This window comes from Equus przewalskii, chromosome 6 (assembly GCF_037783145.1).
Source record: "Equus przewalskii isolate Varuska chromosome 6, EquPr2, whole genome shotgun sequence".
NCBI classification, from domain to species: domain Eukaryota; kingdom Metazoa; phylum Chordata; class Mammalia; order Perissodactyla; family Equidae; genus Equus; species Equus przewalskii.
In genome coordinates this window covers 17,104,652-17,130,672 of record NC_091836.1, presented here as the reverse complement: position 1 = coordinate 17,130,672, position 26,021 = coordinate 17,104,652, and the positions used below count along the sequence as shown (strand labels likewise).

Genomic DNA, 26,021 nt, shown 5'->3' with positions numbered 1-26,021 from the left:
GATAGTAAAAAATAATTGGGATATAAACACTCATTGCCAGTAAATTTAAAGTGGTAGTGCAGTCTTCAAGTGATCTTAAAATTGAGTATGTTTAGTATCTTCAGTTATGTGAGGACAGAATAATATTCATAAGAAGAATAAGACATTATGAAACAAAACCAAGCTAAAGTGAAACAATGATAGGTAGATTTGGAGAAGAAACGATATTCTAGGAATTTTGGAGATGAGATGGGATAAATCCTAGGTTGGACTGAGTCAAATACAGAAAGAATTAGTTAAATGAAAGGTAACTAAAAATTGTAGCTGTAACTATCACTTACTTTATACCTAGGCATTGTTCTAAATACTTTACATGTATTAATTTCTTTAATCCTGAAAACATCTTATTATTTTGTTTATTTTACAAATAAGGTAATTAAGTAACTTGCAAGGTACTATAATGAGGCAGGATTGGAACATGGGCATTCTCACTAGGGTCCAAACAAGCATGCTGTGCTGGTTGTGGCCGTAGCCAATAACTCAACACAGAAGAGATGAGAGGAAATGTATCAAAGAGTACATATGAGATATGAAGGATAGATAAAAGCTGAAATTACTGAAATAGAAAACCAAAAATAAGTAGAATTGATCAAAGAACCAAGAGTTCATTCTTTGAAAATAACTAATAAAATCAGGTAAGCCTCTAGGAAGGCTGTACAAGGGGGAAAAATAGAAAGAAGACTCAAATGAACAGTATTAAGAATTGAAAAAAGGAGACCTACCTAAGGCTGCTATGAGTCCATCTGGTGCCTTTGTGGGATGAGAAAAGTGCCTCCTTTGAGCAGATGCAGTCCTGTAAATACTTTTGTACAAGTTAAAAAATAGCCTTCAACCAGGATATACATCTCGGCGAATGTAATGTAGCTTGGTGTTCAGTCTACTCACTGCCTTGGCTGGGTACTTGTGTGTAGTGAACAATCTGCCGTCTGTGGACATAATTAGAGATACAGTAGAGATTGTTCAAAAATCGTGAACATAGTAAGAACAATAGTAGCTGCTTATTTGTTGAAATTTTAAAAAATAGAAATGGAAACAGGTACTGTATGTGCTTCAGTGATGACAAACTTGCAGAATACCAACTGGTGGGAAAATCTGATCTAGTGGAAGTTTTCCTTTACTTCTAAAATGCTAGAAAAGGCTTTCAAACAAACATTTAGAATTTTTAACACTAGCTTTGAATCAAAACAGTGTATACTTTTCGCTACTCTTCTTAATCAATGCGTTACATACAAATAGTGCACAAAGGCCTATATCAAAGGATAACGGTGCCTTGAGCCCTTTCCAGACCTTGCCCCGATCCTGGAGGCATCCACTTTTACTTCCTAGCTGTTTCTTCTGGCTTTTACTTCTGTATTTCTAAACAAAGTTATCTCTTGATTCTGTAAATAGACACTGCTAAGCCAAATTATATTATGACTGCCATTCTTTTATGTAAACAATTTTGTTCTTAATTGGCATTAATATTTGCTTCATTTTTTTTGTTGTCTTCTTTATTTTCTTTGCTAGATCTTCTCTCACTTCCAATAGCTTGTTAAAAGATGTGCCAGTTCAATCAACAAGGAAGCTGAGCTCTGTTTAGGTTCCCCCTTCCTGCTCTTGAGCCTGTAAAGTGCCTCTTGGTAGAAAGCCATGGCAGTGCTTGGGCTAATCTTACTTGTTTCCCTTCTCTCAGCAATCGCAGTCCTTCACTGCTGGTGTCCAGTGTGTGAAAATGGTTGTTTCGTGAATTTTGCCCTATCATCTAGTTTTTTAACAGTGGCAGGATACATCTGGTTTTTGTTATGCCCATTATGGCCAGCAATGGAAGTTAAGTGTATTTGAACAAAATAAAAGAGCACTGGATCCCATTCTCTTGGCCTAGATGTTACAGTGTAGATCTGATTGTAATATTATCAAACAGTTGCAGGTTTTTATCTTGCTTGTTCTAAGATATTAAAAAGAGTCTCTAAATGATTTTGAATTAATTGTGTCAGCTGAAGAATAGTATACATCACAGGTTTGTAGGGGCTGGCCCCATGGCCGAGTGGTTAAGTTCGTGTGCTCCGCTTTAGCAGCCCAGGGTTTCGCCTGTTCGGATCCTGGGCATGGACATGGATGGCACTGTTCGTCAAGCTGTGCTGAGGTGGTGTCCCACATTAGCACAACCAGAAAGACCTATAACTAGAATATATAACTGTGTACTAGGGAGCTTTGGGGGAGAAGAAGAAGAAGAAAAAAAGATTGGCAAGAGATGTTAGCTCAGGTGCCAATCTTTTTTTTAAAAAAAAAAAACAGTTTTGCAGACTTTTTCTCTAGAGACCAAATAGTAATATTTTAGACTTTGTGGGCTATCCAGTCTGTGTCACAACTACTCAACTACATGACTTTCATGCTGTTGTAGCATGAAAGCAGCGATAGCCAATATGTAAATGAGTGTGGCTGTATTCCAATAAAACTGTTTAGGTACACAAAAATTAGAATTGCATATAATTTTCATTTGTCATAAAATCTTATTCTTTTGATTTCCCCCCAACCATTTAGTAGTGTAAAAATGATTCTTAGCTCATGGACCAGGCAGTGGGCTGGATTTGGCCTATGTTTTTGATCCTGATATAGATTCTCAAATAAGCCCCATATTCTCTATTAATGTAGCAAATATGGAACTTACTAAATATTTCTAGTTTTCTTGATATTTCTGTCTTGGGTGTCCAAAGTGGGAAAACTTAAAGTCCTTTGTATTGGCATGTGTGAGGAACAGAAAGTAGAAAAGCAGGGAGAAGAGGAGAGAGGAAGGGACAGTGGATTAGCTTTGGGAGTGTAATTAATCTGTCTGAGGCACCAGTTGGTTAATTCCATTTGTTAAGCATTTATTGAGACCCACTGTGTTTTGACACTGTGCCAGATACTGTAGATACTAGGTAGTGTGCAGTTTAGTCTTTGTCCTGGCAAAGTAGCAAAGACAGATAATTGTAAATAGACAAATAGTTACTGAAAAGATTATGGTATAGCAATATAAATATGCCTAAAATTATTTAGGAAGCAAAATGTATAGTAGAAATTATGAAGAGCTGGAAAAAAAGTGAATTTTAAGGCCTTATATGCTGTGTTAAGGTGCTTGGCCTTTATTCCACTCTCTAGTACAGTGTTTTTCAGACTGTGGTGTAGCATCAGAGTGAGGTGTTTTTTTTTTTAAATTTTCCAGTCCATCGTGGTCTAATAGTTTTGAAAAACACAATAAAAATGATAGAAAATGAAATAAAAATATTATGAAATGTAGGTCTAAATTTTTATTTAGATTGAAGCAACATAAAATTGCTCTTTAAGATTGCTATAAAAGTTTGTAAACACTCAACTTTTGTACTTATCATGAGTGTTAACGCATATTTCATGGCTGGTAATTCTCAGACTGCCACTGGTCTGTGGGGCCACACTTAAGAGTGATATTGATCTCCTGGATGATTTGGGATCTGTGCAGGTTTTTTAGCAAGGAATGGCGTAATTATATTTGTGTATAGCATAATGAATTTTTTGGCAGTAGGAGGGATAATTAGGTTTTTGGCTAGAAGGATAGAAACCGCCTGGAATCAGCATTTGAAGGGTAGCTTAAAATGGAGGAGAAGGTGAAATTGACTTTCTTTATACTGATAATTCATGTAGAGAATAATTCCCCCAATAGGCTATAAGCTTCTTGTAGGCGTGGACTGTATTTCTTTTAGTTACTACATAAGGTAGGCACTTCAGAACTGTTGAATGAGTGAATGAATGAGTCAGAGAGGTAAGGCAGAACCAGGAAAGAGTAGAGTGTTTAAAACTAGAATAAGAAGAGTTTCAGACTGAGAATATAATAAACAGAATCAAATACTTTCAAATCAAGGAAGATGATAATTGATAAGTATTTATTAGATTTAGTATTTGAAAGTCCTTAGGGAGATCAGCTTTAGCAGTATGATAAACTTAGAAGCTGGATTATAATGTGTTGCCCATTTCTATTGTCCACTAAGTGAATGAGTAGAGGTACGCTTTAAAATGTGACACTTCATTAATTAATGTTAATTAATTAATTGAAGAAGAAAAGTAGGATAATAATCTTTACTATTCACTTAATATTGTCTGTGAATGTAAAATCTATAATGTATTTTTTTTCCATTTCAGCAGGGGAACTAAATCTCTATAAAATGGAATTGAAATGGTTTTTAATAATTGATTCTAATTTGAGAAGAAAATTGAAATGTGAATAATTTGCTTGGTCTTGTTTCAAAGTGATTTTTAGTAAAATAGTTATGTGATATTCTTTATGGGATTTTTTACTAGAACTTCCAATAACATTCTGTTTTTATCAAATAATGAAGTTTACTCCTATTCTCTACTGCATCAGGCATGTATTTGGCTAAAAGTTTGTAGGAAAAAGATTATGGGTTGAAAGTATGTGGGATACAACTTCTTCTGAAGAGTCAGAAGTGAAAAGTGTTTGAGGGTTGTTAATGCCAGAAATAGAAGTTGTGTGGAGTATCATTATAGTACTTAATTTAACAAGTTCATTTTGTCGTTTACTTGCTTTATTTCTTATAATCATGTTTTAGTAGGATTTTTAAATTGAAGAAACATCCATTAATCTTGACATCTGCTGCATAAGTGATGGCATTCATATACAATCCCTGTTGGAATATTGGTACTTTGTCATCTTTTACTATTGTGCAGATGAAAACTTGTTTTGTAGTTTGCTTCTATGATTGCTTTTTTAATTTTTTAATTTTTATTTATTTATTTATCTTTGAGGAAGATTAGCCCTGAACAAATATCTACTGACAATCCTCCTCTTTTTGCTGAAGAAGACTGGCTCTGAGCTAACATCTGTGCCCCATCTTCCTCTACTTTATATGTGGGACACCTGCCACAGCACGGTGTAACAAGCAGGGTATAGGTTGGCACCCAGGATCCAAACCGGTGGACCCTGGGCTGCGAAAGCGCACTGTGTGAACTTAATCATTGCGCCACCAGACCGGCCCCTGTGATTGAGTTTTTTTTCTTTTTTTGAGGAAGATTAGCCCTGAGCTACCATCTGCTGGCAATCCTTCTCTTTTTGCTGAGGAAGACTGGCCCTGAGCTAACATCTGTGCCCATCTTCCTCTACTTTATACGTGGGATGCCTACCACAGCGTGGCTTGCCAAGTGGTGCCATGTCTGCACCTGGGATCCGAACCGGCGAACCCCGGGCCATCTGAGCGGAACGTGCGAACTTAACTGCTGCGCCACCAGGCCAGCCCCTATGATTGTTTTTTTAAAAAAAATAAAATAAGCTTTGGATATTTTTTCCCATGTTTCCCCTGAAAAGATTATGATCATTTTACATTATAGTGGGTAATGAAAGTCCGGGATACTTAAGATAATCCATAATGTTACGTGAAAGCTAGAATCATTTTTATGCTTTTTTTGGTTATTAAATATAAGCATTCAGCACTTTCACAATAATTTCAAAAGTTATCTCTAAATTTTTCCGTAGAAGGAAGACCAGCAAGAAGTGATCCTTGTCAGAACAGATCAGTCTGGAAGAGTATGGCCTGTGAACACACCAGGAAAACCTCTGGAACCTAAAGGAGGAAGAAGGAAGAGACAGATGGTATATTTAACATATGTCTTGGTTTATTAATTCAGAATATCTTTTTTCCCCCTTGGGCTTTCTTTGCATCAGACTACTTCAAAATATTGTCTGAAATTTAGCTTTATAATGCAAACATTAGAAAATAGTAAATTATGTTATTACTTTTATTCTTAGTTATATCCCTTTGCCTTTTACAAAATGGAATCCAATTCAGCTACAGTTTTCAAATGACTGTGAACATTGAAGGTTTGAGGCAATTTTAATTTTAGTGTACATTTCTTTGATGATGTTTCTAGTTGCTTTTTACATATTTACCATAGTTCTTAGGCAAACCTTTGGTCTCCCAGACCTGTTATCTGTGTTAGCTTATATGAGACCTGGTGATAGGGTATCCACGTACAGTAAGATCTTAAAAGTATGTAGTTGCTGTGATTCTTTATAAACCCAATTTTCTTTTCCATCTTCCAGCTCCCGCAATTAGTTTTTAGTGCTATCTTGAGACTCTTGAGATGGCAAAAACAACATATGCAGTTTTCCCGAGTTAGATTTTTTGTTTTTAATTTGAAAGATCGTACAAGTGGTAATTGGGTCCACAAAAGATTTTTTCATTCAGAATTTTTCTGTCAGATGTTTGTTATTTGTCTGTTGAGTGCCTGTGCTGCTGGAGATAGTATATAATTCATGCAGCAAACAGAAGTGGGATAGATACTTCTTCTAATGAAATGGGAGGACTTAGGGGTTTGGAGGGGAAATGAGGCAGGAGAATAGTAAAGGTTTGAATTATATGAAATGACAGAACTGGCTAGGGATCCATAGATACGTGGCCACATGGCATCAAGGACTCTTTTTGAATTGTTTACTACTGAGCAGCTCAGTATAAGAGTAAACAGGGCAGACACATTCATTCCGGATTGAGGTTTGCTTTTTGAGTGTAATGAAATGATAAGAGGGCCGGAAATTAAGGGTCTGGAGCCAGGAGTGATTGAAGTCATGGAATTTGAGATTCAAGCTAGTGAAGATAAGAATAGTAATGTTGGATAAAAATATTGGGAATGTCGTTCCAAAGATCTCAAAGAAGTAAAGAGCAGGTTTTATGTGGATATGGGAATGTGAGAACACTTTTGGGGAGATTTGATTTGGTAGGAAATAAATGGCATTTTTCTTTCCCACATCTACATATGGAACCAACTGATAGGAAAACTCAGGGTTGATTTAGATGCGAATCAAAATATCAGCTTTGTTTCTGATAGAACTGCTTGTAGTGGGTTTGCTAATACTTCACCTCCATGTTCCATATGCTTACTGGAGCTCTGGATAACTACAGACTTCCCTCCAGAGTGGTAGAGGATTTTTACTACAAAGAGGAGAAGAGCAGAAAGGAGAGAAGAAGGGATAAGGCAATTGTTCCTTTTCCCCCAAACTCAGAAATCAGATAATGTCATGCCTCCATCCCTGGGGAAAAGGAAAGTAAAGGGACAGAAGAAGGAGGCAGTGTTATTCTAATGGAAATTCTCTCACATGGAAGCAGATAGAATAGAGATTGTGATACATAGTGGGATTTTTGCCTTTAATATCAGATTTATAGGTAATTCATTAAAAATACTTCAGAAACTCATGTTTTCCCTAGATTAATAATGTTCATTTTGTTGTAGGCTTTAACTCATGAGGAAAAAGAAAGGGTCAGATACTTTCATGATGATGATAATCTAAGCCTAAATGATTTAGTCAAGAATGAAAAGATGGGAACAGCAGAAAATCAGAACAAACTTTTTATGAGAATGGCATCTAAGGTAAGGTATATTCCTAGGATACCTTTGAATTTTGAGAAGCTGATTACTCAATGTAGCAATGATAGACTTTTCAGAGAGAGCTGGTTCTTTCTAATCTTGATTTATTTTATTGAATTAAATCCTTTGTAAGACATATTAGGAACATGCATTTTGGAATGGATTTGATTGGGAAATATGTATTTAGATTTAGTTTGTTTTTAAGTGTGGACTCTGGTTTAGTTTTTTAATGTATTCCATGAAAACATGAATTATGTATTTCATCTATCATTTAAGGGAAAGTTTTGGGCCAGAATTTAGTGTTGGAAACATGCTGCTATGCTAATTAGGTTACCAGTGTGTTTTGTCTTAATGTTCCTCCAGTTCTTCATAATTATGTCACAAGGAGTATATTTGGAGTAACATATTATGAATTATAGAGAAGGCATCTTGGAATAATCTTAAGTCTATTTATATGAAAATCTTATATTTTATATTTATATGAAAATGTACGTTAATACATCATTATGGGCAGTAGGATGAATTTTTGTTTCAAATAGCATTCTTTCTTGCAGTCCCTTCCATTGCAATCCCTTCTAAACACTACCATTAAAATTTTTTGTAAAAGAGACGTATTTAAGCTTGGCTCTATGTCAGGGTTTGATCCTAGTGGAAAAATTCAGCTTACTGCCTATATTTTCAAATAAAGTTTTATTGAAACACAACTATGCACATTTGTTTACATATTGTCTCAGGCTGTTTTCGCTCTGTAACGGCCGAGTTGAACAGCTGTGGCAGACTTTATAGCTCACATAGCTGAGAATAATTACCATCTGGCCCTTTACAGAAAAAATTTGCCTATCCCTGCCTTATGATACTGGTGGTTATTTTTTGGTGGTATGAGTTTGAATGAACTAGGTGTTTGAGGGCCAGGAGGGATACTTTTTACTGTATACTTTGTTGAGACTTTTTTTTTAAACTATGTGAATATATTACCTGGTGAAAAAATTAACTTTAACGAAAACTAGAATAAAGGTACCAAGGTAATCTGTGTGTGTATGTGTGTGTTGGGGGGAGTAAAACAAACTTGGATTTAAAAAGAAGTGGTCATTCTTTCTACCTCCAAGAATTGTGTGGAATCTTAAATTTAGCCCTTTAGGATCATTTTACTACTCTTTATTTTGGAGGAAATACTGGAAATCTCCTAGGGTCTAGAAAGTCAGTGCAGAAAGAAGGACATATTTTTATTAAAGTTTCCTTTCAGAAATGGGACAGATAACTTTATGTGGACGTCCGAATTAAATATAGTTTTGGTAATCTTATCATAGTCTATTCAAGTTTATACACAAGATTTAAAAACTTGTTAAAAATTGTAATGGTCATTTATTAATTCAGTAATTATTTATTGGACACCTAATTTGTACTAGTTTCCATTCTAGATGCTGGGTGTAGAGAAGCGATCAGATCACAGTTCTTTTCCTCAAGGAGCTTATATTTCTAGTGGGTGAGACAGAACATGAACAAATATGTGATATAAAATATTACATAACTTAAATGATACACAGTCAAGTGTTGCTTAACAATAGGGATATGTTCTGAGAAATGTGTCATTAGGTGATTTTATCATTGTGCAAACATCGTAGAGTGTACTTACACAAACCTAGATGATATAGCCTACTACATTCCTAGGCTATATGGTAGTAATCTTATGGGTCCATCATTGACCTAAATGTCATGCCGTTCATGACTGTTTTACACAATAGAAAATATTTTTGTAAGGAATAAAGCAAAGTAGAAGGAGGTAGGATGATATTTTCAGTAAAGTATTGAAGGAAGGCCTCTCTGTGGAGAGGATGTTTCCGCGGACTTTGAACAAAGTCAGGGAGTGGGTCCATGTGAATACCTGGGGGAAGAATATTCATGCAGAAGAAAAGCAGATGCAAAGGATCTGAAGCAGAGACAAGCTTGACGAGCATTAAAAGACAGCAGGGTGACATATGTGACTGGAAATAGAGGGAGAAAGGGAAAGAGAAGAAGAAGATGAGATGGGAGATACCATAGCAGGAGTTAGACCATGTCAGGTCTTCTAGGCCATGGTGTAAGAACTTTTGTTTTTGTTTTAAATGATAGGAAGCCATTTGAAGGTTTCTAGTAGGACAGTGTCATATCTAGTTTATGTTTTATAGTTGTTCCACAGTTCTGGCATATTCTGTTCTAATTTTTTTGGTCTTGGTTCTCTCTGCTTTTCAGTTGTGGAAGTTTCTGTTGTCATATCCTCAAACTCAGAAATTCTTTCCTCAGCCATCCAGTCTTCTAACAAATCCATCAAAGGCATTCTTTATTTCTCTTTTAGTGTTTTTGATCTTCAGCACTTTATTTTGGTTATTTGCTTAGAATTTCCATCTCTCTGCTTACATTATCCATCTGTTCTTGGTGAGCCTGTGCACTTGGACTGTGAACTTCACCTGTACGTCTCAGTCCATCCTTCCCCATTAGTTGGGATAGGATGGCTAGGGGAGGCTGGAGTTGGGTGTATCCCTTCCTTTGAGTGGATTAAGCTCTGATAAAATCCCAGCAGGTTAAGCTCTGAGGGTAATCCTTGTTAAGAATAACAGAACGCTCCAGTGTGTTTCAAAATGGTTCCTTTTCCCTCCCCCTGCTGGACGCGGGAGAGGATTTTCCTCATCATTACTGTGAGGACCTGATAGAGCTCCTAAAGGTAAAACTCACAAAATTAAGGGAGGACCCCTGTGTTTGGGTCCCGCTGAAGTTTTTAACTCTCCGACTTGTCCACACTGAGCCTCTGGCAATTGGTCAATTACAGTTTAGTTTTTCCTGCCCTGGCGCTGGTTCCCACAGAACTATTGGTTTCTGCACAGACAAATTTTGATTCTCTGTACCAACCTGTCTCTGATTTTTGGGGTAGTCACTTTCTTGATGGATCTAAGAAGAATTGTTGATTTTTCAGTTTGTTGAGCTTTGTGCTTCTTGTTGGGGCAGAGTGGTGACTTCTCAGCCCTTTAAGTGCCAGACTGGAAACTGCTGGTTTATGTTTTGAAAAGGTTTTTCTGGCAGCTCTTTGGAGCAGGTAAGGTAGAGAGGCAAGAGTGGAAGCAGGGTGATTATTTAGAGGATAGCGCACTGATTCAGAGAGACCCTTGGATTAGGTCGTAAACTGGTGAGAAATGCTAGGATTTGGGCAATGCTGATATCATTTATTGAAATAGAAAACTTTATAGGGGGACAGATTTTGTGGGAGGTGGGAGGTCAAGAATACTGTTATGGACGCATGAAGTATGAAATGCTTGTTAGACATTTACACGGTGGTGTGGTGTGACTGCCTATGGAACTCTACGTAGATGTTGGTTGTCTCATATAGATTTGGATGCTGCTGTAATTTAAATGTGTTTAAAGCTGTGAGATTTAAGAAATTGTTAATGAGGAGAGTCTAAAGACTGAGCCCTGGAGCATTGTCTGGAAGAGAACAAAAAAGATTCAACGAATGAAATTGAGAAGGTGCAGTCATTGAGGTAGAATGGTATTTTGGAAGCCAGAGAAAACAGGAAGAAGGTTGTGAATAACTGTGTCAGCTGCTTCTGAGAGGTTGAGTAAGATCTTTGAAGATGGAAAAGTGACCGTTAGATTTGTTATTGTGGAGGTTTCTGGTGAGTTTGATAAGTGTGGTCTCCTTGGTCTAATAAGGAGAAAAGCCTCATTGTAATGGGTTAAAGAGTGAATATCAGGAGATTCATGAAGAGATGGCCTTAGAAAGGAGCTGGTTACTTTCCATTGATTGTGACTGGAGGAAAGGCAGAGTATTAAAGTGTACAGATGCAGGTAGGTTTGTAAATGTGGTAGAAGAGAAATGAACTAGTTTTCTTCTTATTGCTTCTGTTAGTTTAGTGAAAAGACTAAAGTTATCAGCTGAGAGTGATGGTGAAGAAGGGGTGTTAGAGGTTTGAGAAGAAAGTATGAAATGCTCTTTGAGAGAACTGGTCAGTGAAATAAAGTAGGATTGCCAGGCAATGTTGAAGGTCCATCTGAGTTTTATGATTATAAATTTAAAATAAAACATGTTAGGGTGTTTGTGTATTTTTCTTGTACCATGTTTGGATAGAGACTTAGTTTCATTGAATCATGTTACAAGGATCATGGCTTGTTTTGTTTTTCGTATTTCACCACCATTGTTTTTTGCTTTAAGGGTACAAATAATAGAACATATTTATAATATATTTTTATTTTGTTTTGTTTGTGTATTATTATGAGGTATTTTAGTAATATTTGTATAGGATTGTTTTTATTATTAGCTGATTTGGCAATAATTGTGATTGAAGATATTAGACCATTTCCCTGAGCATTCTAAATCTTTGAAACCAATATGCTGGCCATTGGTTTCTTAAGTGATGAGTGTTGCTTGGTTTGTCTCCAGAGCAGTTCACTGGGAACCATGATCACTAATACTGTGTGTCTGCTACTGGTAGCCCCTACATTTCTTCCTCATTCCTAATCATCTCCATAGGTCTCAGCTTTCCAGGTCTCTGTGTGGGGTGAAACTGAAGTGGGACCTTCATGTGGTTCTACGTGAACCCTTGCAGATTTCACCAGCTTTTACCCCGTAGATATTAACATTCACTGATGCCAGTTGCCTGAGTCCTGCTCCTCCCCCCCCCCCACCCCCCAAAACTCTCCTTAGAACCCAGGAACCACACTGGCAGCCAGCTCAGGTTTCTACAGCTGCCTGAGTGTAAGGTACCAGCCTAGACCCCTGTGGCTGACCACTACCACTGTGTGCACACTTGGGGCTAGCTCCTCCAGGTGTGAACTTGCATGCTGCCGACTTGATGCCCATCACCAGCCTCCACTGCTGTGTGCATGTCCTGGGGGAGACTGTGCAGCAACAGGAGAGCATGCCATACAGCTAGGCTCCCTGCAGCTGCTTCTGGGCCGGGACCAGGCCCTCTCTTCTGTCACTGGCCTGTATCACTGTGCTTACGTGCAGCTAGCCCCACTAGCTGTGTACCTGCACATGTCTTCTCTGACCCCCACCCCTGGCATCCGCTGCCATATGCCTGTGGTGAGACGCAATAGTTATGGTAGTGCATGCTGATAGCCAGGACCCCTGCAACTGCCAGTGCACCTATAGTTGACTTTGGCCCTCACTGCCTGCCCTGGCTCCCTCCACTACATGTGTGATTGCAGCTAGCCCCTGCCACTACGTAGACAGCTGCAGCTGGCCCCCACATCCAGCATATTCACACCACTGGCTCTGGCCACTACCTCCCCTTGTCCTTTTCCCTAGCTGCTGAACCTGGAGGCAGTGCTGAGGACCCCAACAGCCCTTGCAGCCTCTATGGACCCATGGCACCTGCCAAGGATCACATAGTTGTTTATGCTGTGGACCCCAATGGCTTGAGCCAGGGGGCCACCACACTCCCCTGGACCTGGTGCTGCCACATGCTTACACTTGACTCCATGCACCATTAGAACCGGGTCTAATGTTCCAGCATGCCCAGCTTGCCTCCACCTGCAGGTGAACATTTTCATTTACTAAAGTTAGTCTATAAAGTCTGGAAGAGGTGAGTACTTCTTCAAATGAGCAGACATCTGTGCAAGACTACAGGGATAATGAAGAATCAGGGAAACTGACTCCACCACAGGAATAAAATACACCTGCAGTAACTGGCCCCAAAGAAAAGGAGATACAGGAGTTACCTGACAGAGAATTCAAAATAATTGCTCTAAAGATGCACAGAGAGCTATAAGAGAACACAGATCCACAATTAATGATATCAAGAAAACAATACAAGAACAAAATAGGAAATTCAACAGAGAAAGAGAAAACATAAAAAAGAACAAAACGTGAATTTTGGAGCTGAAGAATACAATGACTGAACTGAAGAATTCAATAGAGAACTTCAACAGCATACTAGAGCAAGTAAAGAAAGAATCAGTGAGCTCAAAGCAGAACATTTGAAATTATCCAGTCAGAGGAGCAAAAAGAAAAAGAATGAAAAGGAATGAAGAAATCCTGTGGGTCTTATGAGACACCATTAACAAAAACAATCTATGCGTCATAAGAGTCCCAAAGAAGAAGAGAGGGAGAAAGGGGCAGAAAACTCATTTAAAGAAATAATGACTGAGAGCTTCCCAGATCTGGGGAAAGATTTGGACATCCAAGTTCATGATGTTGGGAGTGACGTCAGCATCGTGGTGGTGTGAGCTTTCCCAGTAATGTCTCCCCTCCACCATACAACAAAAAGGCATTCATACTCCAACAGAGGACATCCAAACACAACAGAAAGGTCTGAGGAACCCATGCAGCCATACAACGGAGGGCAGAGAGGCTGGAGTTCCCCTTGGAGGAGGTAGAACAGGGTAAGAGAAAACTTCGCTCCCTCCTCAAAAGCCTGGGATCTGGGACCTAGGGTGGCCTCTGGGAGGGAAGGCATGGGGGAGGGAACGTTTGTTTGTGGGAACACCAAAGATCCCTGAAGGCCCTCGCAGCCTAAGGGAAAGCCCCTACCGAGATGAAAGCTAACATGAGGGTGACCTCATCAAGCCAACACCCCAGGAAAGCAGATAGCGAGGGCAGAGCAAGAAAACCCCAAGAGCACACAGAAGAAAGCGCCCCTCCCCGCTGCCGGCCCAGCAGAGGTTCCAGTGCCTGGGATCTCTGCAGAACACAGAGGGCTCAGAATACACAGCTCTTGACCCCCAGCCAGTGGTGATAGGCAGTAACTGCGACCAAATAAAACCATGATGTGCAAAAACAGAGCCACACTCTCTAGCAGTATCAAAAATAATATTAAAAATCCAGGCCAGAGTGAAAATGACAAGTACCCAGAAATCTGTCTTGAGGACACAGAAATATGTAATATAAATGATAGGGAATTCAAAATAGCTATCATCAAAAAACTCAATGAGTTAAAAGAGAATGTAGAGAAACAATTCAGTGAGTTCAGGAGCTGCTTCACAAAAGAGATTGAAACCATAAAGAAGAATCAATCAGAAATATTGGAGATGAAAGACATAATGGAAGAGATAAAACCAAATATGGGTTCCTGGAACGCTCGACCAGACATCATAGGGGAACAAATTAGCATAATTGACGATAGACATCTTGAAATACTCCAGATAGAGGTGAGAGAACTCAGACTAAAAGGGAGTGAAGAAAGTCTCCCAGAAATATCTGCCTCAATTAGGAAATGCAACATAAGCATTATAGATATTGAAGAAGGAGAAGAGAAGGAGAATGGAGCAGAAAGCTTGTTCAAAGAAATAATAGCAGAGAAATTCCCAAGGCTAGGGAAGGAGATGGAAATCTATGTGGAAGAGGATACCAGATCTCCTAAATATGTCAATGTAAAAAGACATACTGCAAGGCATATAGTAGTGAAACTGGCAAAAGTGAATGACAAAGAAAAAATACTAAGGGCAGCAAGGAAGAAGAAAATAACCTACAAAGGAACCCGTATCAGGCTTTCAGCATATTTCTCTGCAGAAACCTTACAGGCTAGGAGAGACTGGAATGACATATTGAAATCTTTGAAGGACAAAAATTTTCCGCCAAGAATACTCTATCCAGTGAAAATATCCTTCAGATATGATGGAGAAATAAAAACTTTCCCAGATAAACAAAAGCTAAGGGAGTTCATAGCCACAAGACCCCTGCTCTCTCCCCACCCCCGCCCAAGAAATCCTCGAGAAGGCCCTCATACCTGAAAACAAAAAGAGAGAGAAAGGGGTTACAAAGCACAGAATAAGGAGATAAATAGGTAGACAAAATCAGAAATTTAGCTATAAATCAGAACAGGTTAGCAAATACTCAAGAATAGCATTAAAGATAAAGGGAAGGAAAACACCAAAAACAAAGATAGTGTTGTCATTTTAATCACAAACTCACAACACAAGATGGAATAAGATGTGAGAAAAACTTAGGAGGAGAAGAGGAAAGGAACTGAATTGGTTTAGTCTAAGGAAATAAGGGCCATCAGAAAATAGACTATCTTATCCATGAGATTTTGAATACAAACCTCATGGTAACCACTAAACAGAAAAGCAGAACAGAGACACAAATAATAAATAAGGAGAAAACAAAGAAACCCAACATAAAAAACTGCATAACTCAATTGATAGACCAAAATACACAGGACGAGAAACAAAGGAAATGCAGGAGAACTGGAAAACGAGTGGTAAAATGACAGCATTAAGCCCTCATGTATCGATAATCACCCTAAACGTAAATGGATTGAATTCTCCAATAAAAAGACACAGAGTGGAGAGATGGATTAAAGAACAAGACCCAACAGTATTCTGCCTCCAGGAAACACATCCCAGCTCCAATGGAAAACACAGGCTCGTAGTGAAAGGATGGAAGATGATACTCCAAGCTAGTGGCAAACAGAAGAAAGCAGGTGTCACAATACTTTATCAGACAAAGTAGACTTCGAGATAAGACAGGTAAAGAGAGACAGAGGGGCAGTATATAATGATTAAGGGGACACTTCACCCAGAAGACGTAACACTTATAAATATCTATGCACCCAACACAGGATCACTAAAGTACATAAAGCAACCATTAACAAACCTAAAAGAACGGTATTAATAATAATGCAATAATAGTAGGGGACCTCAACAATCCACTCACATCATTGGATAGATCATCCAGACAGAAAACCAACAAGGAAACAGTGGAATTAAATGAAAAGCTAGACCATTGGACTTAATAGGGAGATATAGAACACTCTACCCAAAAAAATCAGAATACATTTTCATCTCAAATGGTGCAAGTTCATGAAGTTAATAGGTCACCCCAAAATTTCAGTCCAAAACCATCTTCTTCAAGACACAATATAATAAAACTCTAAAGTCAAAGAAAAATTTTAAAGCATCAAGAAAAAGAAAATTTCTTTCAGACAAAGGAAGCTCTATAAGTCTATCAGTGGATTTCTCAGCAGACCTTTCAGGCCAGGAGAGAATGGGATGGTATATTCAGAGTGCTGAAAGAAAGAAACTGGCAACCAAGAATACTTTACCCGGCAAAGATGCCCTTCATAAATGAAGGTGAGATAAAGACTTTCCTAAAGAAACAAAACCTGAGAGAGTTCATCACCACTAGAACTGCCTTCAAAGAAATGCTGAAGGGAGTTGTTTAGGATGAAATGTAACATGAAAACGTATGCTATATATAACACACTACTAAAGGTGAGTATATAATCAGATTCACAATGCCCTAATACTGTAATATGGTGATGTGTTAAGCACTTAACTCTAGTATAAAAGTTGAAGGACAGAAGTATTAAAAATAGCTGTAGCTACAATAATTTGTTAATAGATTCACAATATAAAAAGTAAAGTATGACATAAAAAACATAAAATGTTGGGGTTACGGGAATAAAAGGGTAGAGTTTTCTGTGAGATCAAAGTTAAGTTGTTATTACCTGAATATTCACTACATAATTAATGAAAAGAGAACAATCAAAAATATCTTGACAAAAAAAGGAAATGTGCATCTATTATCATACTGTATATATGCATCTTAGAGTATGGATGATAGTGTATTAATTATGATTTCTTAGAAGATAATAGGTATATAGTAACTTCTTTCTGGAAGTTTATTCCTTCAAAATCATAGAACTAAAGAATATTCGATTCCAGAACGGGGTTTTACTAATCTTGCTTAACCTTCTACATTTTACTGATGAGGAAACTAAGAGAATTAAATGGCTTATGCAAGGCTAAGTAACTCTTCCAAGTTCCCACGGTTAATGAGTTGCAAAAGCCAGCACCAGAAGCCTCAACTTTTAACTCCCAGTCCAGCTTTTTTCATTAAACAGTATTGCCTTTCAAATGACTCAGGTTAATGGATAGTTGTTGATTGTTGCCTAAATTTAATTGTCTTTGTACAATTTCAGTGTGTCATTTATTGGTATTTGGGAATAAGTGGTGTGTTTTGCTCTTTCTTAAAATACATTCTATTGACTCCAACATTCTTTAAATATAAACTCTTCCGTTTAAAATCTAAGACGTCAGTGTTTCCTTGACAACGTAAACTTAGGCACATCTTCATGAGATCTATATACGTCTTTCCTCATTAATTTTGTTAGCACCGTGGGCAGTAATTTTATTCTTTTTGTACTTATAGTGCATTAAAAATGGACTGGAGGGGAGGGAAAATGGAAAGTACAAGAGAAGAGTAGGAAGGGAGAGAAAGACTCAAAGTAATTAGATTGTAAGAAAATGATGATTTTATTGTCTAATAAAAGATGCTTGTGTTTCTATTGGTTTTATTTTTTCTGAATTCTTAACACTTAAAGCTTGATCTATTTTCTGATGGAAGTAGTCTTTACGATACAAAGTATGTATTTTCATAATATGTACTAGAACCTAAATTCTTTATTTTTTTATTTTTAGTAAATTGTAATATTAATAGCAAATCTTGAGAGATTAAGTGACATACCTTTCTTAAAGACATGATTAGAGGAAGGTAAGAAATGTCGAAATTGCCAACTCATTGCAGCATCCTTTGATTATTGCAGTTCTCATGATTGCCATTTCCATTCTCAAAGTAGCCATTTCCATTCTCACGGACTTTCATTGATATGGCATGAAATTCACTTCGGAAGAGGGTAATCCAAGAGTGTGAAATCAAGTATATTTTCCTGTGACATCCTCTAAAGAAAATTTGACATTTGGGTGTCATAAAATGATGCAAGTGATATTTAGCTTTTACATGGAACTGAATAAAATAAATTTTGATTTAGTTTGTTCATTTTCTAAAAGATGTAGGCTGGAATCCAGTCCAAGCTGCTTAACGAAATAGTTTTTCTGAACATCGCTTACGATGGGAAGACCAGAAAAATAATTCGTTTGACATTCTTTAGTTCAGGTCCCATTTCCTTTTATATGGTAAAATATACATAACATAAAATTTAACATTGTAACCACTTTTAAGTGTACAATTCAGTGACGTGAAGTATATTCACAATGTTGTGCAACCATCACCACTATCCATTTCCAGAATTTTTTCATCATCCCAAACAGAAGGTCTGTACCCATGAAACAATAACTTCCCTTCCCACCCCTGTATCTCCCTTAGCCTCTGTTGATGTCTATTCTCTTTTTGTCTCTATAAATTTACCTATTCTAGGTACCTCATAAACAGAATCATACAATATTTGTCTTTTTATGTCTGGCTTATTTCACTTAGTATAATGTTTTCGTGGTTCCTTGCCTGGTGGGGTGATCCAAACCTTCGTTCTGAAGGTCTAGGCCACTTCGTAGCAGTTCTGCCTTAAGTGAGTTGTTGTAGCTTATTATTGACTTTAATTGTACGCTGTGAGAATACTAAGAGGTGCCCTAAAAGATCTCCTCCATTCAAGATATATTTCCCCTTACCTCTACTGTTTAGTAGCATCCCAGTTTGCCCTTGATAGAATCAATCAGTCTAGCCAGTACTGTAACTCTCTTCTTTGCCTTTTGATTCATTCAGTGGAATGAGGAGCCAGAGTGGCCAGGTGGCAGTCTCAACTTCAAGTTCAATGAGTTGTTGTTATATCCCTTGGTTTCAGAAATATTCCTCCCCTTTGGAATTAAGATCTCTAGACCAGTAGTGACTGAAGTCACAGGGATGGGAAGCAGAAATTTTGCTAGTGTATCAAAAACAGCAGTGGTGAGATGGGTCACTCCTAGTTTTTGTCCATAGGTACCTAGACCTGTGAATCCTGGTTATGGGAGAGATAGCATCATAGTTTGGATGCTGATTTAGAGCCCATACTGCATCCTGGAGGGCTTGCCCTAGCCCCACAAGATGTCACCTAGCCAGCACTTGTAATTTAATTGTGAAAAGGCCAGTGCACTGTTCTATCAAGCCAGCTAGTTCTGGATGATGGGGAGCACAGTGAATTAAATGGGAGTGGACCATTGCCTGGTGGTCATCATTGCATGGTGAATTCAATGGGCATGGACCTATGAAGGCAATGGCCATGGACCCATTGCTGCATTTCATTTGCTGTGAAATTAGTTTTTAGATCAGAAGCGTGTCTGTGATACCATGATGATGTAAGTCCAGAGATGGTAGTTTTGGCAGAAGCATTGCATGCAAGGGCGGCAAATCTATATTCAGAGTAAATTTCTATTCCAGTAGGAACAAAGTGTTGCCTCTTCCATGATGGAAGCAGTCCAGTGTACCCAACCTGCTACCGGTTGGCTGGCTGATTCCCCTGAGGAGTGGTACCAAATCAGGGGTTCATTGTTGATCTCTTTTTGTGGCAGATTGGGTACTCTGAGTGGCTGTGGCCAGATCAGCTTTGATGAGTAGAAGTTCATGTTGCTGAGCCCACACATGACTTCCATCCCTGCATGACCTCTTTGTTCATAAGCTCATTGGGACAATGGTAGCAGTGGCTAGTAACAAAAGTATTTTTACATGAGTGACACATATCTTTGTAGTCTATCCATTTGGAGAGGTCTTTCCACATATCTCTTTCTTATACCTCCTTATACTAATTCTCTGATTGTGTTCCATCCAGGTCCCTGACCATCCAACCAAACCATTAACCAAGAATCAGTTAGACTTGTACCTCTGACCATCCCTCCCTCCAGGCAAAATGAACAACCAGATGCACTGCTCAAAGATCTTCTTGCTGAGAGGATTTCCCTTCACTACTGTCTTTCAGTGCCATCCCAGAGTGGAGTTCTAGTGTGTTGCAGCTGTCCACTTTTGGGTGGTGCCTCTGTATCATGCACAACCGTGTGTTTATTTAAAAAATGTTAATGTATAACTTATATTTAAATTTTTATAGCTTTTTTTTGAGATCCGGGATCTGGTCAGTGTTTTGTGCATTGTGTTTGGTTATTATGTCTTCACAATATTAGAATCCCAAGACTACCCTCAATTTTGACACCAGCTGCCAGTTCAGGGCTCCCCGGGGCCACCCTCAGGTTTGATATTTCACTACAAGGACTCACAGAATTCACTAAAAGCTGTTATATACACAGTTAAGGTTTATGACAGTGAAGTCAGCAAAGGGAAGAGGTGCATGGAGCTGAGTCTAGGAGAATTCCAACTGTGAAACTTCCATTTGTTCTCTCCCAGTGAGTTGTGGACAGCACTAACTTCTCTTAGCAATAATGTGTGCAGTACGCACAGTGTATTGCCAACTAGTTGAAGCCCCTCCAAGCCTTGGTGTGCAGAGTTTTTATTAGGTTTTGGTCACATAGACATGGTTGATTACCTATGTGGATGACCTTAGTTTCCAGCCCCTTCTGAGGTGGAGCTGATACTGCATGGCTCAGAGACCCCACCGTAAATCACAGTGTTAGCATAGACTATCTGGTGTGGCCCAAGGTGCCGGTAAACGAAGCCACTCTTACCAGGCAGGACATTCCAAGGGTTTAAAGATTACTTTCCAGGAGCAGAGGGAAGAATCCAGACCTTTCTTTGGGTAAAGTTAATTCCTTTTTTTTTTTTTAAACAGCTTTATTGTGACATTATTTGCATACCATACAATTCACCCAGTTAAAGTGGACAAGTCAGTGGTTTTTAGTTTATTCACAGATGTGTTAACGATCACCACAGTAAATTTTAGAACACTTTTCTCACCACGAGAAGAAACTCTATGACATTTAACTGTCACTCCCTAATCCTCTCAGCCTTCCTCTGTCCCCAGACTTATGCAGCTGGGAATCTATTTTCTGTTTTCAGATATTTTCCTGATCTGGATATTTCATGTGTATGATAGTGGTTTTTGTGATTGGCTTCTTTCACTTAGCATAATGTTTTCATAGTTTATCCATGTTGTAACAAGTGTCAGTACTTCATTTCTTTTCTTTTCTTTTCTTTTTTTTTTGGTGAAGCTTAGCCCTGAGCTAACGTCTGCCGCCAGTTCTCCCTTTTGCTGAGGAAGATTGGCCTTGAGCTAACACCCATGCCCACCTTCCTCTACTTTATACGTGGGACACCTGCCACAGCATGGCTTGATAAGTAGTGCATATGTCTGCGCCCGGGATCCAAACCAGCAAACTCTGGGCCACCAAAGCAGAGCGTGTGTACTTAACCATTATGCCACCAGGCAGGCCTAGTACTTCATTTTTTTTTTATAGTCAAATAATATTCCACTGTATGGATCATACACATTTTGTTGTTCTGTTCATCAGTTGATGGCATTTGGATTGTGTCCATCTTTTGGCTCTTATGAATAATGCTGCTGTAAAGATTCATGTATGAGTTTTTGTTAGACATATGTTTTCATATTTCTTGGGTATATATATACCTAGAAGTGGAATTGTGGGTCATATAGTAACCCATATGTTTAATTATTAATTAATCTATGTTTAATTGCTTAAGAAACTACTAGACTGTTTTCTAAGGCAGCTGCACCATCTTACATTTCACCAGTGGTGTATGAGGGTTCCAGTTTTGCCACATCCTTGACAATACTTGTTTTTGTCTGACTATTTGATTCTTGCCATCCTAGTGAGCGACAAATGGTAACTTCGTTGTAGTTTTGATTTGCATTTACCTGTGCTTATTGGCCATTTGTATATCTTTCTTAGAGAAATGTGTGTTTAGACCCTTTGCCCATTTTTTAATCCAGTTGCTTGTTTTTTTTGTTGTTGAGTTGTAGTTCTTTATATATTCTGGATGTAAGTCCCTTATCAGATACGTGATTTGCAAATATCTTCTCCCATTCTCTGGGCTGCCTTTTCACCCTGTTGATGGTGTCCATTGGTGCGCAAAAGTTTTTAAGTTTGGTGAAGTTCAACGTACTAATTTTTCTTTGTGCCTCTGCTTTTGTTGTCACAACCAAGAAATAATTGCCAAATTCAGTGTCATGAAGCTTTTTCTCCTATGACTTCTTTCAAGAGTTTTAAAGTTTTAACTTTTTCGTTTAGGTCTGTGATCCATTTTGAGTTAATTTTTGTATATAGTGTAAAGTGAGGGTCCAACTTCATCTTTTTGGGGTGTGGATATGCAGTTTAACCAGCACTATTTGTTTAAAAGACTGTCATTTCCTTACTCAGAGTTCTTGGCACCCTTATTGAAAATCATTTGACCATATATGAGAGGGTTATTTCTGGGGTCCCTATTCTATTCCATTGGTCTCTATGTCTGTCTGTATGCCAATATCACACTGTTTTGGTTACTGTAGCTTTGTAGTAAGTTTTAAATTCAGGAAGTGTGAGACCTCCAACTTTTTTCTTCTTCAAGATTGTTTTGGCTATTTGTAGTCCCTTGAGATTCCATACGAATTTTAGGATGGAATTTTTATTTTTGCAAAAAAAATCACTGGGATTTTGATAGGCATTGCATTGAATTTAGTAGATCACTTTGGGTAGTATTGACGTCTTCCCTCCTTTTATCTTTTATTTTTGATGAGAAAGACCAGCCCTGAGTGAACATCTGTGCCATTCTTCCTCTATTTTGTATGTGGGAGATGCCACCACAGCATGGCTTGATGAGCAGTGCATAGATCTGCACCCGGGATCCGAACCTGCGACCCTGGGCCACCAAAGCCAGGTGTGCGGACTTAACCACTATGCCACCGGGCTGGCCCCCCTCCTTTTATCTTATTTGTTTTAATGTTATAACCACTTTACCACATTTTTCTGATTTATTTGGAAACGAGATTCTCAAAGTTTTAAAATTTATTATGTACCATCTTGAGCTTATACCATATCATTAGGTTTTTTAGGACTCTATCTAAATAATGAAGAGGCATATTTTCATGGCTGTTTTCTTTCTTTGTCTCCTTTCCTTCAGCAATTTTTTTCACTTTTGCCCCTCCTAGACTTACTATATTCTCTACTTTCTCTTAACAGTCTGTCAATTAAAAAAATGTTGATTATTATTGCCAAATATAGGAACATGGGTGGGCTGAAGGTCAGATAAATTAAAATAATTTGGATTAAACCCCAAAGAGGAGATAAAGGGGAAGATGCAAATAATTAGAGAGTATAGGAGGAGGGAATTATAGTTATTGTTCTTGGATAGATGAGTACCATATTTCAGTTGTGTTGAGGAATCATTCAGAGTTAATTGGTGAGACTATACTCTATTTAAGTCAAACACTATGTAAATGCAAATTCAGCAGCATCCATGGAACATTGATTTAAAAAACAGAAATATCTTCCATGTACAGAATATTTTACTTGAAATGACTATATTCCCTGGTCAATTAGGAACTGATTTTTGTGTGTGTGTGAGGAAGATTGGCCCTGAGCTAACATATGTTGCCAATCTTCCTCTTTTTGCTTGAGGAAGATTGTCCCTGAGCTAACTTCTGTGCCAATCTTCCTCTATTTTATATGTGGGATGCTGCCACAGCATGGCTTGATGTATGTCTGCGCCTGGGATCTGAACCTACGAACCCCGGGCTCCTGAAGCAAAGTGCGTGAACTTAACTACTATGCCACTGGGCCAGCCCCAGTTATGAACTGATTTTTAATAAGTGTTTTTATAGTAATATATCATATGAAGACACAGTTATATATAGAAGTGTATATTCTGCTCCTACTAATATATTTTAGAACATAAATACCTATTAGGTATTTATGTTCTCTTGGAGAGGTACCTTAAGTCAATTGGGTATATTTATTCCAGATGAAATTTAAGTTTTCTTCTGATTCTCTATTCTTCTTCAAAGGCTATGTTCAAAATATACCCTTTCTGTGTTAAAGATGGTTTTCCTAAGTGAGAGAGGCTCACTATGTACCAGGTACTGTTCAGTTTTATAGTCAGATCAACCTATGTTTGATTCCTCATTCTCTCTCATAATAGCTATGGGGTTTTGGTTAAGTTATTTAGTCTCTCTTAGCCTCGGTTTTTTAATCTGTCAAGTGAGAATGACAGTTCCCATGTTGGAGGGATATTCGGATGAGAGATGACTTAAAGGTTTTATTAATACTTAGCACGTAGTTGGTTACTATCATGAAAAAGATTAGTGACCTCTTCTGATATTTTTCAAAATGTAATATGTTATAGTTGAGATAAAGGTCTGAAGTTAAAATAATAATTTGTAAGTCAGGGCAGTTCACTAAATAGACCACCTGAAAGAATAGAAATATATACAAAGATTAATATTGAGAAAAAGAAGTTAAAAGAAGCTAATGTGCTCTGAGAAATACCTTACTAAAAATAATGTTTTCTATCTGATTCTATCAATAATGACATTTTAGAAATTTTCTTCCATTCACATTCTGTTTCTTTTCTTTTTCTAGTTTTTTAAGGTGGAAGTTGACATCACTGATTTGAGGCCTTTCTTGTTTTCTAGTATAGGTATTTAGTGTTATAATTGTCCCTCTGAGTTCTGCTTTAGCTACATCCCACAAATTCTCATACATTGTATTTTTGTTTTATTGCATTTCAAAATATTTTCTAATTTTCTTTTTAAATTTTTTGTTGATCCATGGGTTATTTGGAAATGTGGTATTTCATTTCCAAATACTTGGCAGTTTTCCAAATATATTTCTGCTATGACTTCTGGTTTAATTCCATTGTGTTCAGTGCACATATGTTATGTTACTTGAATGTTTTTTGAGACTTGTGTTATATCCAAGAATGTCATCTATTTGGTAAGTGTTCTATGTACACTTGAGAAGAATGTGTATTCTGCTGACGTTGGTTAGAATATCTGTCAGTGTCAGCTCAGGTTGGTTGATAGTTTAAGTCTTCTGTATGCCTATTGATTTTCTACTTGTTCTATCAATTTTTAGAGAGTGATAATTAAATGTCTGACTACAGTTGTGGATTTGTCTATTTCTCCTGCAGTTCTGTCAACTTTTGCTTCATATATTTTGAAACTATTATTAGATACATAAAATTTAAGATTTTATTTCCTGTTGATGATTTGACTTTTATCATTATGAAATGACCTCTTTTATTCTTCCTAATACTCTTTGCTTTGAGATCTACTTCAACTGACGTGAATAGAGCCACTCCAGCTTTCTTCAAATCTTTTAAAATGTCTGCTAAGATCTAACAATCTTGTTATTGCTTTGTATTTGATAATAAAGAAAAATAGTTATCTTTTTGGTCCTTAGTAGACTAAGTAGAACTTAGAACTTAGTCTAATGGAAGAAAAACACAGGTTAATGAGCAATTATACAGTGTGGTCATCATGAGACTGATGGGAGTACAGTACTGGAGGAGCTTGGAAGATGTAGGAAAGTTCTTTCATGGAGGTGACAACTAAATCTAAGCCTCAGATTGAAAAATGAGTTGGAGTAGAAAGGCAAAATTGGAGGCAAAATTAGTCAGAGAACAGTATGTGCAAAGCATGAAGATAACAGTAGTTTTGGGGACTGAAACTAGGGTGGCTCGAGCATAGAGTTTGAGTAGGGTTGTGATCAGGTGTAATTGGAGAGTTCATCAATGCCAGATGATGAAGAGAATTGTAATAGTAATTAACAGTGGCTCACATTTGTGAGTGCTTACTGTGTGATTGAGATAACCCTATTAGATAATATTGTTCTAACCATTGTAAAATGAGGAAATTAAGTATAGAGAGAACACAGAGAGATTAAATAACTTGCCCGAGGTTATACAGACAGGAGCTGGAATTTTACTGTGTCATCCTGACTGTAGAATGCAAGCTTTTAACCACTGTGCCTTTCTGTGTCTATGATGTAGTAGGCCA

The 26,021-nt window shown here is 37.8% G+C and overlaps 1 protein-coding gene across 1 annotated transcript in view; it reads left to right on the top strand.

Annotated features, from left to right (window-relative positions):
• CWF19L2 (CWF19 like cell cycle control factor 2) overlaps positions 1 to 26,021 on the top strand; it is a 114,998-nt gene that overhangs the window by 64,417 nt on the left and 24,560 nt on the right. The window contains 2 exon segments of the mRNA XM_070623054.1: positions 5,519 to 5,635; positions 7,270 to 7,407. Of these exon segments, the coding sequence (XP_070479155.1) occupies positions 5,519 to 5,635; positions 7,270 to 7,407 (255 nt within the window).